This window comes from Rhinatrema bivittatum, chromosome 5, assembly GCF_901001135.1.
Source record: "Rhinatrema bivittatum chromosome 5, aRhiBiv1.1, whole genome shotgun sequence".
NCBI lineage: Eukaryota > Metazoa > Chordata > Amphibia > Gymnophiona > Rhinatrematidae > Rhinatrema > Rhinatrema bivittatum.
Window position 1 is genome coordinate 106,548,060 of NC_042619.1, and position 20,069 is coordinate 106,568,128.

Consider the following 20,069-nt stretch of genomic DNA (forward strand, 5'->3'; position numbering starts at 1 on the left):
AATAAGCTAATGCAGGTATACCCGTAACCCAATATCCCAAGTACCAGTCCTTGTCCACCAAACCCAATCTATGGATACCACAAATCTCAGTGGATAAGTCACCCAAAACATACCCCCAGCCCCTGTATTTTCAGATATAGAAGCAAATGTAAACCATCATGAACCCAAAACACTGTTGCACTGCGGATGGAAGGGAGCGCTAGGGGGCGCTCCCCAGCGCGGGACAAGATGTGTGCCCCTATGGTGAGATGGTCCAAGACTGAGAACTGGAGAACCACGTACCTCTTACCGAACTTGCATGGCCAGGTGAGACCATCTACGCAATGATGGTCTCTCAACAGTCCTCCGACCGTTCCAAGCCCTTTTGGACTGCCGCTGGGTAATGGTAAGGACAGGAGGCTGGACAGAGGTCAAGGGTGGATGGAGACATCTGGCACAGGACAAGACTCAGGCATTGAGGTAGACGAAGACTCAGGCGTTGAGGTAGATGAAGACTCAGGCGATGAGGAAGACTTGGAAGGAGTGCTACGACACCACGCGCCCTACACACCCCTGCCGGAATGATCGTGGACCACGATGGAGGCGAGCAGCAAGCTGACATCGACTCAATTACATTAGCGTTCAAGATGGCAATGAGTACTGAAGAGAAGGACTGGAAATCCAAGATGAAGGACATCAGGACAGACGGATGAAGGTAGAAGCAGCACAAGTACTCCGAAGACCTAGACAGGATAAGAGAAGAAGGATGAAGCTCAGAGGTGAAACTCGGAGCCAGGGACACCGAGGCAAGACCCGATGCAGAAACACTGAGGCGAAACCCAGTGCAGGGTCAATAAGAACTGGGGTTCTCAGGAGCTTGAACTGCCGAGGAGATGGAGATCAGACAGATGGACGACGAGGATCTTCGGTCCATGAGATAGAGGAATCCCACCAGTGCCCTACATACCCCAGCCAGGATGGTCGCAGACCACGATGGAGGCGAAGCAACAAGCTGACATCGACTCAAATACATTAGAGTTCAAGATGGCAATGAGTACTGAGGAGAAGGACTGGAAATCCAAGATGAAGGATGTCAGGACAGATGGATGAAGGTAGAAGCAGGCACAAGTACTCCGAAGACCCAGGCAGGACAAGAGAAGAATGAAGCTTGGAGGTGAAACTCAAAGCCAGGGACACCGAGACGAAACCTGGTGTAGAAACACTGAGGCGAAACCCAGTGCAGGGACAATAAGAACCGGGGTTCTCAGGAGCTTGAATTGCCGAGGAGAAGAGATCAGACAGATGGACGATGAGGATCTTCGGCAAGTGAGATGGAGGAATCCCACCAGCACCCTATACACCCCAGTGGGGGTGGTTGCGGATCACTGGGCCTCTACCAGCACAGCCGGTCTGGTCGCGGACCACGAGGGACGGGATGACGGAACCTCAGGAACCTCTGGAGGCAGAACCTCAAGATGAAGCATCAGGGAAAGACAACATCAGAATGTGGAGGCATCGGGACATGAAGACATCAAGGCGAAGACATCTGGATCATGTCGGGGGTCAGGTTGGGCCGGCCGAGGAAACAGGTAAGAGCCTGCTCACCGCATCGCAACAAACACTTAAATAAACCCACCAAAAATCAAACTCCCGACAGCCAAGAATCTCTATGGGAAATAAACTTTAATATGGTGAGCAAGATATAAAAAGAGGTAGGCACATAGTTACAACTGCGCATTATACAGGATCAAAAAGAGTCAAAGAAATCAGCCTTGATCAGACATGGTGGAGCAGGGATCTGCAGAATGATGCTGCAACCGGCAACAGCCATTGCCAGCCCAATGCCAGCATGGAAAATTGTCCATTTTGACCTTATTATTGGCAACTTTCAGAGCAGAAAAGGAGACCAGGAGATCCGCTTTCTTAAAGGCTCTCTCAGCATCGGTGAGCGATTTAATCTTGTAGGAAATGCCTTTCACCACAAAGAGCAAACCAAATGAAAAAGTCCATCTATAGCGGATGTTCTCTGTCTGCAGCACACTGGTAACCATCTTCAATTCAAATTTTTTACAGAGAATAGTAGGGGCCAGGTCATTAAAAATAGAAAGTTTATACTTTTAATTATGTTATTAACCTTTTAATTATGTTATTAACCCCATATATCGTAATCCAAGTTAATTCGACCTGTTCATTGTAAGACATTTACTTGTCATTGTTATTGTTTAGAATGTAAACCGAATTGATCAATAATTCTGTTATTGGAAAGTCGGTATAGAAAAATGCTAAATAAATAAATAAATAGCCTTTCCAAAGCCACTTACTCTGTTGTCTTGCAATCGCATACATTTGTTCCTTGAGAGTTAAGCTATGAAGGCAGAATACAATATCACTGGCCCTGTTAGCTATTTTAGGGTCCAGCGCTCTATGGGCCCACTCTATTTTTATAGCCAACTTAGGTGCCGATTCTGAATCTGACATAGTGGATGTGGTGGAGAGTAAGGTCTGGCAAATCAATGTTGCAACAACGAAACAATCAGTGTATTCCTGCGATTCTGGAACATCGCAAATTTGTAAGTTATACCGCCGAGGGCAGTTTTCCAAATCTTCTATTTTTTCTGCTAGCAAAACCTGCTAACCCTGCATAGTTTTTTGTAATGTCGACACTCTCTTAAGGGACTCCTCCTGGCTCTCCACGCGGATGTCTAATTCATCATCGCGTGATCCCAAGGCCTCTAAGTCCTCACGTACTTCCGACATTGACACCAATAATTCCACTTTCAGCTGGCTAAGTAAGATAACCAGATAAGTATAAGAAAAGCGCTAAATAGGCAAATAAGTAAGATAGACAGATAGCTAGCATTTGAAGACTTATCAGATTATATTACTTATCTGCCTATGTAGTCCTTTTAAAGACTTATTCGTGTGAAGGAGTGGCCCTACTATCCCTCCTTAACCTGTGTAGAACCAAGCTAGATTCTTGGTGTACCTTAATTCCCATGGAGGGGGAGAGCTCTGTGGGCATGACACTGCTGGGTAGGAAGAGCTCTCTGGGCGGGACCCAGCTGGGCAAGAGGCAGAGCCCAACTGAGATCAGGAGGCTCCACATCTCTAAGAGAAGGCAGTTTCTAAATTCATTTCTGACCTAACTAATGCAAGTAATCCTGCAGTGTCACTAGGAGAAGGCTGCTCCTATATATGTTTCTGTCCTGACTAAACTTGTGAGTGTTGCTGCTAGAAGGTAGGCACTCTATCTGATTGTATGCTAAAAAGTGTCACTTTTACAGACAGATGCTCATCCTGGCAACGCTGAGCTGAGGGGAATGTATGTGAAGGATATTACAGAAAACTCCTTCAGACCACATTAAGGAACTGTGCACAGCAGTCTTACCTGATCCTCCTTAAGGTTCAGAACCCCAGGAAATCCTGGGTGAAGGGAAGAACCCTTCACCAGAGTATAAGACCTCAGGGCTTAGAAGGGTTAAGCAGGCCCCAGGGAACAGACAGGGAGCCACCCTACACTAAAACCTGCTATGTTTAAGTTTTGAGAGGTACATGAAGTTTAAGACCTGCTATGGTTAAAGATTGTCAGTTTCCTGAAGTTAAGATAACTGAAAATTGCTTAAGTTGTTTGTTTTGCTATGCACTGTGCTTTGTTTTCACTCGGGCCGATACAATACAGTGCGATCCGGTGGAGCATACTGTTAGCCCGCGTTTGGACACGCTAGCTTTACCCCTTATACAGTAAGGGGTAGTAGCGTGTCGAAAACGCGCAGCCAACCCTCCTGAAACTAATAGCACCCGCAACATGAAATGCATGTTGATGGCCCTATTATTCCCGCGCGAAAGGCTGGTGTTAATTTCTGCCGGCGCCGGGGAAGTGTACAGAAAAGCAGAAAAAACTGCTTTTCTGTACACCCTTAGATTTAATAGTGATATTAAGTTGGAGTCCCCAAAAATAAAAATCAATTAATTAATTAATTTTAAAAAATTAAAATCGGCCTGCGGGTCAGAAGACAGACGCTCAATTATGCTGGCGTCCGTTTTCCGAACCTGTGGCTGTCAGCGGGTTTTGAGAACTGGCGCCGGCAAAATTGAGCGTCGGCTGTCAAACTCGCTGACAGCCGCCGCTCCTGTCAAAAAAGAGGCACTAGGGACACACTAGTGTCCCTAGTGCCTCTTTTTACTGCGGGCCCTCATTAGTATATTCTTCCCCCCTGAATCGCACACACAGGAGAGTGGCCTATGTGCACGCCGGGAAAGTGGGTGCTCGCCCGCTCTCCCACAACTTTTACTGTATCGGCCCGACTGTAAGTAAACTGCACTTAAGAAACAGGAGTCTGCCTCCTTTTCCCTCTGGCTGTTTCCAAGCCTCTACCACTCAAGTTATGTCATTCACCTTTAAGTATACATTGCCAGATTAATACCTAATATTACCAATTATTTATTATCACTGTTTATGTTGCATTGCTTAATTTAAGTGAAATTAACAGCCTAGAATTTCTTAACGTTACTATTGTTTTTTTCTGTTATTTGCTTGCCAATATTTCTGCCCTTTCCCAACTGCATTTATTTTTCTATTTACAAGTTAATAGTAAAAGTATCAAGCGCTTATATTATGTGGCAATTTGACCTGTTGCACCCTGCTCCCAGGAATAAGGTGTGGAAGGGGGCTTGTGGATTTGGGTGGCAAAGGACCTTTTTTTTTTCTCACTGCTATTCAAGAAACCTATACTCTCATTCTTCCCCTCTGTTGTAGGTGCAGGTGGATCTTCTGTTGCACAATCCTCTCTTCCTTGGCAGCACAATTCCCCTGCTACAATAATATACTACACTATCCTTTTTATTAGTAGTGTTTTCCATAGGTTTGTCCACTACTGAAATTAGACTGACAGGTCATTACTTACCTAATTCCTCCTTGTTCCAATATATGAGACATAGAACTACATCTGCTGTCTTCCCTCAGAATCCTTCTGTCTCCAAAGGAAAATTGAACAGAGCTATAAATATTAGGGTCAGCACATCCTTGAGTTCTTTCAGCATTCTGAGGTGTATCCATTAGGTCTCATTGCCTTATCTACTCTTATTTGTAATTTAAATACATCCTGCTCTCCAAATGAAGTTTGAATTATTATTGTTGCCTTTATAGCCTGCCCTGCGGTATATAACATTTCCCTTTTTTTTATGTATACTGAGCAAAATATTTAAGATTTCCACTTTCTGCCTCCTCCCCCCAACCCACTTTCTCTTTTTAAGCATATATGTTAAAGTAAATATGCTCTTAATGCTATTCATTTATATAAGACTGCTTCTTTTTCACTTTCTCTTAGGTTTACCCTAGGATACAGTTGACTTTTAAGACCATGCTAAGAAACTGTTAAATAAAATAATATGAAGTCAGATTATTTAAAAAAATGTTTTTCTATTGTGTTTTTTAGGTTCTTGCTTACACAGAAGGCCTTCATGGAAAATGGATGTTCAGTGAGATTCGAGCAGTATTTTCAAGACGTTATCTTCTTCAGAGCACAGCTTTGGAAGTTTTTATGGCCAACAGAAGTAAGTTTCATTATTTATTTAGGTCTGAATGTTTCTTTATCATTCTGAATGAAGACATTGAGGGCAATATTCAGCCACTGAATTGCTTTGCTAGTTAGCCAGATAAACATATCCAGCTAACTAGAGGGTATATTCAGTGACGTGGTCACACAGCTGAATATAATTACAGCTGCCTTACAGCAAGTCAGATTTTTTTATCCAGCTATCTTTAGGACGAGTCAGCGGTGCAACCAGAGTTAGCCATAAAGGTTAACAGGCTAACTCCATTTCACTCCTCCCCGAGATGTCTCCTGCCCACCCCTGGAATATCCCTGACTTATGCAGCTAAATTCTATCCGGATAACTAGTTATCCGGATAGAATTTAGCCAGATAAGTATCTCAATATGCTGGTTTTGCCATTTAGATGGATAACTTTGCAGTTATCCGTCTAAATGTCTTTTGAATATCAACCTCATTATGTTTAGTTGACTTCTTGCTAGGTTTTTATTTGTGCTCCAAAATGCATTTCTCATTTTGTGTTTCTTGCTCCGCCCAATATTATGACCTCTGGCTTCTAAAGCCTACCTTCCTTATTCAGTCTGACATGGGAATCTTTATTATTCAGAAAGTTAAGATGTGTAATAATTCTATGGGTTCAGATAGTAAGAGGTAACAGCATAGCAACAACTCTGAGCATAGCAATTTTCCCTAGCACCCTTTCTTAAACCAGTGAATGCTTACTGAATACTTTTTGAAACAGGCAGTTTTTACAACTAGATTTCTTGAACAAATACATACTGAGACATGATTTGAAAAATAAACTCATTAAATACAAATAATTATATATTAATGTAAGATATATCTTTTCTTACTATAGCCTCTGTAATGTTCAGTTTTCCTGACCAAGCAACAGTTAAAAAAGTTGTGTACAGCTTACCTCGAGTTGGAGTGGGCACTAGCTATGGTTTGCCTCAAGCCAGGTAATCTCATTAGCTTTATTATGCCTTTTTAGTTTTCTTTATTCCAGTTACTAACATAAATACTGTGCATGAAATAAATGTGTATACTTTATGAACAATAACACTGCAGATATGCATTACATACTTAAAATCACAGTCAGCCACTTTGAATTCATCATCAAATTTCAGTGGCAATATTATATAAATATTCCTAAAATGGTTGATAAATACCAAGCATTAGGTCCGATTTACTAAGGCTTTTCTCTCATTCTGTGTCTATGGGAAAAATGCTTAGTAAATGAGGCCCATTGTGAGGTATCCAGCAGCATTTTTACATAATGAACACAGGACTGCAATTAAAACAGTGCTTGATGTCATCACAATGTGTTTTATACTATCTACAAATTTGACAACTTTTTAAAAATAATAAAAATAATTTATTTTTTAAAAGCAAAAACATATTTTGATTCTAGGATATTTTATGAGTATAATAAATCACAAAATGTACATCAAATAAATCTAACATAATGATCATATGCTGATGGCACTTGATTCTTGATCTTCAATATAACATTGAACCCAGATCACGTGTTGAAAATTGTTTAATACATGCAATGGTTATTGTTGCTCATATACATGGCTCCTACTAAATAGTCCCACAATACGGAGCACACACCTGACACAAGAGATAGAGTATTCTCTATAGCGGGTCCAAAGCTCTGGAATTCTCTACCTGAGACATTATGTAACCTACCAGACAGAAAGAAATTTAAAAATGAACTTAAACCTTGGTTGTTCATAAACGCCTATAATTTAACTTACGAACACAGAATATATGGAGCTACAAAGACATGAAGGACACAAGATAATTGTATCACAAAGAATAAATCAACTGAGAGAACGCAAGACTCTCAAACAACCCAAAGACTTAGATGTGAAAACTACCATTCTTATCGAAAATTACACATACTCCATGCCTTTTGTACTAGACTAATTCCATAGGTCCAAGAAATGGAAATTAATACCAACAGCTGACTGCCAACACTGTAACTAATCCTTTTGTTTCAGATTTTTTGCTGAATTTATTACTATGAATGTCACTTTGTAAACCGTTGTGATCTATACATGGAACAATGGTATATAAAATGTGTAAATAAATAAATAAACTAACAAACCCATTAATATTAAGCTGTCATAATATTAAGCTGTGTTATTAATCAGAAGAAGATATTGTTTAATGTTGCCTCTCTTGCATTTATGACTTATGCCATAAATAACTGTACTGTATGTGTGTGTGTATGTGTGTAGATATAGATATAAACAAAAGTACGGTTGTGTTCAAAGGTTTAGGCACCCCTGGTTAAATTGTATGTTTCAATGAATCTCTAGAGGACTAGAAGCTGACACAGTTTCTTATACAAAGTTAAACATAATCAGGTAGATTTTAAAAGGGCCGCGTGTGAGCCCAAAGATACGCGTTGTTTTATAAAGTATACGCATAGGTTTTTAAATACTCTGAGAGAGAGAGAGAGAGCACCTCTTTATAGGGCTTAGACGGACACTCAATGTATGTACCATTGTAAGGGGGCATTTTGATTCGGGGTGAGTTTACGGGTGGTGGGTTGGGGTTTCAGGAACGGTGATGCAGAAACATTCAGGGGTATTCATTGTAAAATTGACATAAAGAATTTTAGTCCTTATAAGCGATGAAAAGGAGTTGATTTGTACAATGTAGCTAGCAGAGACTGCAGTGTACAAATCAACTCTTATTAGAATTTTCATCACTGGCTGTACCTATGTGGCATAGGAGCCTTGAACTGCAAAATTTGGCACCTGGATTTCATCAGGAACAGCTGTCCATCTACTGTACCATAAATGAATGAATAAATAAAAATAAAAAGAATTGTGGTCCAGTTTTGTTGCACATTTGTATATTGCTAATAAATCATTCCAAATCTCTGAAAACAGATCAAACTTATCAACTCTCAGTCTCTTGGCAGAAAGTTAGGCACACCCAGAAATTCATCTGTGTTAGGGAACAATGAAAAGAGATAATGGAAAAGGATAAATGGCTCCAAGTCAGAATGACAGTCATTAAAATTTAATCTGAAGTGGCAGAGAATCTAAGCCATGAGTAACCCTCGTTTTTTTTACGCGCGTGGCCCTTTTAAAATCGCGCTGTTAATGAATAAATGTTCACCTTTGTTATATACTGAAAATGTCAAATGAGGCATACTGGGTTTGCTTATATCTTTGCAATAACATTGTTTTTAGCTTGTCATGTTGAATACTGATTCATTCCAATCACTAACAAATTTGCTATTTGGGTCTTTGCTTTTGCATTTTTCTTCTCTTTGTTTTTCTACCTGGTTTCATGGCTAGCAAGTAAATGTTTCTTGAAAATTCCCAAAGAGCTCTTCCTGCTGTTAAGTTTTTAACATTTCATGAATGAGTAGTACAATAAATCTTGTATGGCTCTACACTTACTGAAACTTCATTGGTATAACCAATAACCCTGAATCTTCCACAATAATTTGTTGTTTGATTTCTGATTGATGAACTTAATGCACAATACATACTTTGCCTGTATTCATGAAATCTCTTTTCTTCAGTGCCTTCACTCGGAGATTTAAATACAGAGCTGTTTTGGTCCTGGAGAAAATTAGATTATTAATACCTTTGTGATACCATTTAAAGAACCAATAAATGAGATGGTATAGTGCATGGCTTTTAAAGACCTTTCTTCCAATCTGAAGAAGAGACGTGTGTAGTCACAAAAACTCATGTTTTATCCTACAATTCAGAGAAAACATTTAAGAGATATTATTTGAAATATTTACTTAGAATTTATAAAACATATAGATGCTCTTACAATTGTATACATTAAAGAGTGAAAATATGTACATAAGATGAATAAGTAGTTTTACAGGATACAATAACGGAAATGAAAAGCATGATCAATATCAATAGGAGTTAATCCTCTCCTATGAAGTTTTCATGTTTAAAAGAAGATTTACTTAAGGGAAATTCTTATTGCTGAGTTAGAAATTTGCTGTTGTCTCTGAGAATAGTAGTCCCAGTGTGATCTGTACCTAGTGAAAACTGTAACTCTACCAGCTGCAACTGTGTTGGTGTCCCGTCTTCGTCCCTCCCAATCTCCCACCACCCCATTATCTCTGAGTAACCCATAGTCATTCATGGATTCATTCTTTAAGCAAGGAATAAGAACAATCACGGATGTTGGATAAAAAAGGCCAGAGTTTTATTATCTATCTATCTATCTATCTATCTATCTATCTATATATATACCCCTGGACAAACTGGTATCCAAGCCAGTATGTCAGTTGCCAAAAACCAGGTTATAGCACCACCTCAGCTGCCCGCCATAGTCACCAAGCAAGGCAGCATCAAACCTGGGCCCCCCGCCTTGTCCCCTGCAGCATGCTGAATGCCGCACCCTGCGCCACCCAAGGCACCAGTCCACTGCTGACCTGGACTGTGATGCCTGCCTGCACCACGTCCGAAATGCCCCTACCAGCCTGGGTAACCACCATAGGCATGAGGTAGGGTGCACCCTTGCCTCATGCGCCCCCCCCCCCCCCCCCCAACCATCTAGCTGCGGCCGAGTTCCATCCCCAAAAACCAACCCTCCAGAGCCTCCTGCTGGCTGTTGTTGAATATATCATAGCTGATATCCAAAAGATGGAATCTGTCTGACATCTCCAAACCTTTACGTTGGAGATCCCTCCTATTCGTGCCCTATGTGGCGACTACCTAGCTTGTGGTCCATACACCAATCAGATGGTTGAACTTCTTGAGTCCCCTCCTCTATATTCTTGAATGCGGGAAACAAGCATCTACTTCGGTCAGGTCATTCTCGATTTTCAAGGTCATTGCCCTTCAAATACGTTGTGATGGCATCTGGAGTTGCCATCAAATCCCTCAAGCATCAAAGAAAGGGGCAATCCGAAGTGCTTCCCTAGGGGCGCTCGTGTTCTTTCCTGACAGCCTAATGTACAAAAGAGAATCCGATACCCTAAGCCGTCAGTTGGGCCCAGCGCGAATCTGCAAAATACTGTTAGGAGTTATGACTAGATGTGCCCGTCTGGTCTATCCTAGCATAGATATTGACTGCTGCTGATCTCCATCTTCATATCTGCCGTATTGGTGTCGATCTGAATATCCACTTGTGTGGCGTTTGTGGTTGCTCCAATCCTTAGGAGTGTGTGGTAAATTTCCTGACCTGCGGCGACTTTCTTGTTACTACTTTTCTGAGCACTGCGGAGAACTGATATCTGTTCAATGAGATCTGGTTGGCGTGCAGTAACAAGTGTGCACCCCCAAAGGTTATTTGCGGCATTTATTGTTTTGAAAAGGAGAGGTAATTTGCCTTTAGTAAACCCTGAGTGGGAATTCATCCCTGGCTTCCATGGTTCGGGGCTTATTGCTTCCAACAATAGACTACTACTAAACTCCATGGGATCTCCTTCTCCTCCTCTGCACGCTTTTAAAAGAACATAAGAACAAATGAAAATATCATACTCTGTCAGACCAAGGGTCCATCAAGCCCAGCATCCTGTTTCCAACAGTTGCCAATCCAAGCTACCTGTACCTCGCAAGTACCCAAAAACTAAGGGGTAGATTTTTAAAGTTATGTGCGGGCATAGATTTGTTCGCACAACGCGGTGCGAACAAATCTATGCTCGATTTTATATCATGCGCGCGCTGCCACACACATGTTATAAAATCCAGGGTCGGCGCACGCAGGGGGGTGCACAATTGTGCAACCTGCACGTGCCGAGCCGAGCAGCCTGCCTCCGTTCCCTCCGAGGCCGCTCCGAAATCGGAGCAGCCTTGGAGGGAACTTTTTTCTGGCCTCCCCCACCTTCCCCTACCTAACCCACCCCCCAGCCTTAACTAAATCCCCCCCCCACCTTTGTTAATAAAGTTACGCCTGCCCTCGGCCATGCCCCCGGAATGCTCCCAGGCTGGAACCATGCCCACGGCCCCGCCCCCAGAACGCCCCCAAATGTCGTGCGGCCCTCGACACGCCCCCGACATGCCCCCCCCCCCCCCCCAAGCAAAGCCCCTGGACTTACGCACGTCCCGGGGCTTTGCACGTGCCGTCGGCCTATGCAACATAGGCGCGCCGGCATGCAAGTCCCCTGTGCGCGTAAATCCGGCTGGATTTACGCGCGCAGGGGACTTGCTACTGATGTTAGTAATAGCAGTGGCTATTTTCTAAGTCAACTTGATTAATAGCAGGTAATGGACTTCTTCAAGAACTTATCCAAACCTATTTTAAACCCAGCTACACTAACTGCACTAACCACTGGCAACAAATTCCAGAGTTTAATTGAGCATTGAATGAAAAATAACTTTATCCCAGGACAAGCAGGATGCTAGTCCTCACATATGGGTGACGTCACTGACGGAGCCCTATCGCGGGAAAACTTCTGTCAAAGTTTCTAGAAACTTTTTGACTGGCAGCCTGAGGCTACTGAGCATGCCCAGTGTGCCATGATATTCTCTGCCACAGGGGTCTCGCTCCAGTCTTCGTTTTTCCGCGCTGCCATAAGCATCGCGGTTACCAGAGCCCATGAGATTCCCTCACAACATTGACTAAAAAATTTTCAAATTTTCAATTCTCTCCCACATCGGGTCTCGTTTTTTCAATCATCACTGGACGGTGACTGAAATAATATCCTCTTTTTTTTTTTTTCATTGGAAATTTTTCTCAGATAATCTCATCAACGGCTGTTGATTCCAACATGGCCTCCGGTTTCAAGAAGTGCCCTTCTTGTAATCGAACCATGTTGGTGACAGATCCACATATAGAATGCGTCCTCTGTCTAGGAGAAAAGCATGATATTGTTTCATGCCCTCAATGTCAAGAAATGACCCCAAAGGGTCAAAAACTGCGACGTGAAAAAATGGCTAGTATTTTTCAACTAGTCTCATCACCATCTACATCGACGAAGTCCACCCCGGTAGGAGGAACTAAGAAGCTCCTCATAAAAAAGAAACATATCGAAGGATCAGGAGACGCTTCTTCACCGACACCGTCCATGTCATCGACAAGGTCAGTGATTGAGCTGAGAACAAAGCATAACATCGGCATCATCGACCTGCGGAGTCGCCATCAGTTCCATCCTCGACAGAACCGGCGGCAAAACGTAAAAAACCCTCCGATGCGGTGCCGACCTCGGTCGCTTCTACGTCCTCATCGACATCGGCATCGTTACCGGTGTCAGCTATTCCGGATTTGACTGTCCTAATCCAAAATATCGTTATAGACGCTCTCCAAAAACAGCTTCCGGCACCAGTGCCAATGCCGGCGGTCTCGCCGATGCCGAGGTTAATGCCGAGATCTCCTGTTACCTCATCGGAGAGTATTGAGCCTGGGTCATCGACGGCATCGAAGGATATACTTATACCGATGCCATTACCGCCCTCGATGCGTACAGCAACACCGCATCCATCATTGTCAATGCCGGCTTTTCTATCAAACATCACATCGATGCCCACTTTTTCTATGACATCGATGCTGATATTTTCAACTCAGGCATCGACGGTTCCATCGACATCACAGTCGATTCCCATCTATACCACGGCGCCTACCATACCGATACCTCATAAAACGAAGTTCAAGTCATCTATTAAACAAAAATCATCGATGACTCACCAACCCAAGCTTCCAACTTCAAAGGAGAAGCAATTACAATATATCTTAACTAAGAGGTATCATGATTTAATATCATCTTTGCCATGTGGTCCAGATGAACAGTTATTGGAGGATTCTTCACAAGATGAACCCATCCCAGGACCCTCTGGAGTTATTCCTCCTCCCAAGGTTACACCTCCACAGCAGATACCGCAGTATGACACTTAGTCTGACACAGACTCAGATCCCTCCTCGGAGGACTTCATGTCAGACCCATCTCCACCTCCTGCTACAAAACAATCACCGCCGGAAGATCTTTCTTTTCCACTTTTTATCCAGGAAATGGCTGATTCCATTCCTTTTCAGATACATACTGAATAAGATATGCGCAACAGACCTTGGAGGTTCTCCAGTTTGTGGACCCTCCAAAACATACTATGGCCATTCCAGTTCACAACATTCTCCTCCAACAGCAACAACGGCTCTGGGAACACCCATGTACCATTCCTGCAGTTAATAAGAGGATAGAATCCACATGTCTTGTACAACCTACTGCGGGGTATCAGAAAACTCAGCTACCTCACCATTCTGTGGTAGTGGAGTCGGCACAGAAGAGATCCAGAAGAACGAGAATTCATTCTTCTGCTCCGCCCGGAAAGGACAATAGATTTTTGGACCAGTTAGGCTGGAAAATCTTCCAGGGGTCAATGCTGAATTCTAAGATCTCAGCATACCATTTGTACATGACACAGTACCAGAGGAACCTCTGGAAACAGATGGAGGAGTTTGTCCCTTCACTGCCCACTCAGTATCAAGAGGCTGCATCTGCTGTCATTAACAAAGGATTAGATGCAGGGAAGCACGAGGTTAGAGCGGCCTATGACAATGATGATACAGCTTCAAGAGTGGCTGCATCTGGCATCGCTGCAAGACGCTGGGCCTGGCCTAAGGCCTATGATTTATGCCCAGAGGTCCAGGATAAACTAATTGATTTGCCCTGCCTGGGGGACAATTTGTTTGGGTCTAAAGTGCAGGATGCAGTTTCCCAGTTACGTGACCATACGGAAACGTTACGCCAACTTTCTTCATTACCTCACGACTCTGCTACGCACACCATGAGAGGACCTCCACTTAGAGACTCCAGACGTCCTTTCTTCAGGCAGAGGAAATACTATCCTCCTGCGTCTAGGCCAAGACAGCCCAGGTCTCAGCAGAGACCTCAACAGAGGCAGCAAAGGGCAGCAAGGGCACCACCACCTCCACAAACTGGCCCAACTACCGGTTTTTGAAACTATACCCAGAGAACAAAGCATCCACATCAATCCTCACACACACATTCCAGTAGGAGGCAGATTGTCCAAATATTACACCAATTGGACAACAATAACATCAGACCAGTGGGTCCTCTCTATCATACACCGAGGATACCAACTCAATTTCGTTTCAGTCCCTACAGATTTTCCTCCAAGCAATTCTCACTTCAACAATGATCACGTTCATCAACTTCAAATAGAATTATCCACCCTTCTGACAACCAGAGCCATTGAACGAGTGCCCTGGACTCAGCAGGGCAGAGGCTTCTATTCCCGGTATTTCCTCATTCCAAAGTAAACTGGAGGTCTTCGTCCTATCTTAGACCTCAGAAATCTCAACACATTTCTAAAGAAAGAAAAGTTCAGAATGGTTTCCTTGGGAACCATGCTCCCACTTCTTCAAAAAGGGGATTGGCTTTGTTCTCTGGATCTCAAAGATGCTTATACTCACATTCCAATTTTTCCTCCTCATCGCAAGTACCTGCGCTTCATTGTGGGCCATCAACATTTCCAGTACAGAGTTCTTCCATTTGGCCTGGCCTCTGCCCCCAGAGTGTTCACCAAATGTATGGCAGTAATATCAGCACACTTGCACAAACAAGGTGTTCATGTTTTTCCGTATCTGGATGACTGGCTCATCAGAAATCAGTCTCAAGAAGGAATTCTAACTTCTTTAAATCACGCAATTACTCTCCTTCACAACATGGGATTTCTCATCAATTACCAAAAATCCCATCTTACTCCATGCCATCTCCTACAATTCATAAGAGCAGAATTAAATACCATCCTTGCAAAAGCCTTTCTTCCCGAGGATTGAGCGGAATCACTCTCTTGCCTGACAAACTTGATTTCTTCAAACCCCACAGCCACAGCTCGCCAGATTCTAACCTTACTAGGCCACATGGCCTCCACAGTTCATGTCACTCCCATGGCCAGGCTGGCCATGCAAATCACTCAAAGGACTTTAAAATCTCAATGGATCCAAGCCATTCAACCACTTCATTCTCTAATTCAAATCACACCCAAGCTACGCTCCTCTCTGCTTTGGTGGATAAACAAAGACAATTTGTGCAAGGGACAAACCTTCCAACAACCAGTCCCACAAAATCACTTTAACTACAGATGCATCCACCTTGGGTTGGGGAGCTCACATAGACAATCTCCACACCCAGGGAACTTGGACAAAACTCGAAGCAACATTTCAAATCAACTTCCTGGAACTTCGAGCTATACTTTATGCACTTCATGCGTTCAAGGACTGCCTTTCCCACAAGACTGTTCTGATCCAAACGGACAACACAGTAGCCATGTGGTATATAAACAAACAGGGAGGTACGGGCTCGTATCTCCTTTGTCAAAAAGCTGCACAGATATGGGCTGGGCCCTGAACCACTCAATGTTCCTCCAGGCCACTTATCTGGCAGGCATACACAATATAGTGGCGGATCGACTCAGTCATCAGTTCCAACCACACGAATGGTCACTGGATCCTGCAGTAGCGACCAGGATATTTCAGTGTTGGGGACAACCAACAATAGACCTCTTTGCCTCACATCTGAATCACAAAGTGGACAAATTCTGTTCTCTACACAAACAGAAGAACCAACCAGCCAAGGATGCATTTGCTCGCCCTTGGAACTCAGGCCTACTATACGCGTATCCCCCGATACCGCTCATAACCAAAACTTTAGTAAAGCTACAACAGGACAAGGGGACCATGATACTCATAGCCCCGTATTGGCCTCGACAAGTATGGTTCCCCACACTTCTCGACCTCTCAGTCAAGGATCCAATTTGCCTGGGAGTAACCCCCACTCTCATAACTCAGGATCAGGGTCGGTTGCGCCATCCCAACCTTCAGTCCCTATCCCTGACAGCATGGATGTTGAAAGCTTGATCTTACAACCACTCAATCTTTCAACCAATGTATCTCAAGTGCTTCTAGCTTCACGTAAACCTTCAACACGAATGAACTATTCTTCGAAATGGAGAAGATTCACTTTGTGGTGCAGACAAAAGGATATTGATCCTTTTAATTGCCCCACAACTTCTCTGTTAGACTACTTATACTAGGGGTGTGCATTCGGTCCCTACGTATTGGCAATCCGCAACAGATGTGCCAATATTCGTTGTATTCTTGGGGAAGCGAAACGTATCACGATTCCCCACGAATACAACGAATTTTCGCCGAATTATTCGGCCGCCAATTTAAACAACCCCCCCACCCTCCTGACCCCCCCAAGACTTACCAAAACTCCCTGGTGGTCCAGCGGGGGGTCCGGCACCCATCCCCTGCACTCTCACACCCTCGATACCACTTCAAAATGGCGCCGGATAGCCTTTGACCTACTATGTTACAGGGGCTACCGGTGCCATTGGTCAGCCCCTGTCACATGGCCATTGGCGCCATCTTGTGCTCCTACCATGTGACAGGGGCTGACCAATGGCAGTGGTAGCCCCTGTGACATAGGAAGGGCAAGGCTATCGGCACCATTTTGATTCCTGGCACCCGACGGCACGAGTGCAGGAGATCACTCCCAGACCCCCACTGGACCCCCAGGGACCCTGGACCCCTCAGGAGGCCCCCCAAGCTGGCCTTAAGTCCTGAAAGGTAGGTTAAATTTTGTTGGACCTTCCCTAATATTTGCCTCTCAGGTTGGATTTGTAGTAGGTCGTCGCTCTGGGATTAATGTGTAAAAGTTGGTAGCTTTTCTAAAACTTCATGAGAAGAAAACAGATTTAGTCTAAGACCCCCTGATATTAGGATTAGATGCAAAGGCCTACGATAGAGTATCTTAGTCTTTTCTTTATTCTACTCTGCAAAGACTGGGGTTTATGGGAAATATACTAGAATATTTTGGGGTTTTGTACTCAAATTCGACAGCTCAGGTGTTGGTGAATGGGTGTCTTTCCAATCCTTTCTCTCTTCAATGAGGGACTTTACACTCTGCTCATTATCACCTCTTCTTTTTATATTATATTTAGAACTGACCCTTTAAACCAGATCCAGATGTAGTGAGCATAACTATTGTGGAAACATCTATTAAGAGCCTGATGTGTGCTGATTATATTTTTTACTTCTATCTAATGCTAAACAGTCATTACTAGTAGCTTTGGGGATATTTGAACTTTGTGTTCTTCTTGAATCTTAAATTAAATTTGGAGAAGTTGGCAGGCTTAGACGTAATTGGAAATTTGGCTCTTTGTTGGGCAATGCTTCTACGTAAGTGGGCAGATGACAAGCTTAAGTATTTGCCACAAGAGTTACGGTTGCAACACAATTTGAAGATATTCAAAAAAGATTTAAAAACATGGATTTTTAAACAGGCATTTGGAAAAGACGCTTGAGATACCAGCCGAGACTTTTTCACACTTTTTAATATCTTTAACTTGTCTTTAGTTCATTATGTTAATTTTTAGCTTTTTAACAAGTTGTTATAGTAATTTATATTTGATTATCTTATGATGTATTTTTATTCCTTTCTCATTACTCTGATTTTAGATGTATCTTGTAAACCGTGGAGATACAACTTGTTTCTCGCAGGACAAGCAGGATGGTAGTCCTCACATATGGGTGATGTCAGTAGACGGAGCCCTGCTACAGAAAACATTTCTGTCAAAGTTTCTATACAGCTTTGACTGACGCTGGCACACTGAGTGCACTGAGCATACTCAGCCTGCAATTACCCCTGTGACCACAGGTGTCTCCCCTCAGTCATCTTTTTTCCGCTCTGCAGTAAGCATAGCGGTTAGGAGCTCTGTGAGAAATTCTCACAATTTTTCTCACAGAAACACTTAAACTTTTAATTCCAAATGCTTTTTCCCTTTGCAGGTCTCCCTTTGCGTACTTTTAATCGACGCTCGGTGAGTACTATGCCCTGTTTTTTGGTCGGTTCCTATCACCTCACTACGGTTTCCCTGGCCTAACAACCGAATTGCGGCCATCCCTCTCCCTATGTTTTCACAGTTAGCCCCACATAGCCTGCAAGTGTCCTCCCGTGACCCTCTGCCTGGTTATTAGCGCTAGTGGGATAGGGACTGCCACGGTTACCGTTGCCACCAGGACCTCTGTCAAATTCATACCTCGGTAACTTAGTGCAGTCGATGCCCCCATCACTACCATCAGTACCCCCTACCAGGCTGTCCTGCCTTTTTCGACAGCATCGGCACCCCTCCTCCCGGTCTGTCGAAGCTATCGATCCCTGCATCGATTCTTTCAGTGCCATCAATGTTTTCATCCATGGCGCTGATTTTTCCATCGGTGTCATCGATGCCCAGACAGATGCCATCGATGCATACCTTGGTATTGTTGGTGCCATTGATGCCTGGGTCAATGCCATTGATGCCCAGGTTGGTTCCATCGATGCCATCATCATTTCCATCGATGGCATCGATGCTCAGGTTGGTTCCATCGATTCCATCGATGCCCGGATCAATTCCATCGATGCCATCGATGCCTGGGTTGATGCCATTGATGCCTGGGTTGATGCCATCAATGCCCATGTCGGTGCCATCGATGCCCATGTTGTTGCCATCGATTCCCATGTCAATGCCATCGATTCCATCGATGCCCAGGTCGTTGCCATCAATTCCCATGTTGATGCCATCGATTCCATCGATGCCCAGGTCGTTGCCGTCATTGCCTGTGGCCATGCTACCGATGCCATTGGTGCCTGTCTCCATCCATCGATGCCATCGACACCCACATCATTTCCATCGGTGTCCTCGTCGTTCCTATCTATGTGCCCATTGTTTCTGCCGATGCCGCTATCAATTTACCAATACCATCAATGTCTATTCGATCCTTCGATGCCACATCGTTTCCATCGAGACCTATACCGATGCCGTCGGTGCCTCTGTCATTGTTATCGTTGCTCTGCCCGGGCCATAGACATTTTTTCATATACATTTTTGATGATACCCTCGAGGCCATTCCATGCCACCATCGATACTGTCAATACTGACATGGCATCTACACACAATGCCCTCACCTAAACACAGTGCTCCATGTTTTCGGTTCTTTACTAAAGCCCCGTATTAGTCTATGGCACTACATAGTGGCAGGAGCAGTGCAGGCATGCTGACAGTCCATCATCGTTCACCATCCAAAACAGCAAGGGCATCCACCTCGGCACTTGGGAAAGACCGGGCCGAGCACTGTGGCATTCATTTCCACCGGCATGGTGACCGTCTGCGACCGACGCCATCCAGCACATCGGTGCTATCCTACTCAGTGAGGAGAATGCCCAGGCTGAGCAACATCTCTACTGCCACCGCCACTGTTCCACACAGTGCTGGCAGTCCTCCGTGCTCCAGAATAACCGGACCGAGTTCCGAGGAATTCTGCACTGGCGTCACGATACATCATGCCGCTGCAAAGAGGACCAGGTTCATGAGTCATAATGGCTCCCCTGTACCCAAGGCATTCCCCACCGACACCGGTGCAGATTTCTGAACCTTCATAAATTACTGTGGTAGCGCCAGACACGCTCAGCCTGTCTCCTCTGTACCTGCGCTACCATACCAGGTTACAGAGTTAAGTCGGACGTTTACATCCTTCAGGCTATCCCTTGATGACTCCTGAAATCCACGGAGCCATCAGTCTTCGCCGACTCGTCCTT

General features: G+C 44.0%; 1 protein-coding gene across 9 annotated transcripts in view; it reads left to right on the plus strand.

Annotated features, from left to right (window-relative positions):
* The window catches only part of NBEA (neurobeachin), a 2,460,099-nt gene that overhangs the window by 2,040,958 nt on the left and 399,072 nt on the right, over window positions 1-20,069 (plus strand). For all 9 annotated transcript variants that reach the window (XM_029602688.1, XM_029602690.1, XM_029602689.1 and 6 more), the window contains 2 exons: window positions 5,415-5,532; window positions 6,390-6,492. In XM_029602688.1, the coding sequence (XP_029458548.1) occupies window positions 5,415-5,532; window positions 6,390-6,492 (221 nt within the window). The remainder of the gene's footprint in view (window positions 1-5,414; window positions 5,533-6,389; window positions 6,493-20,069) is intronic.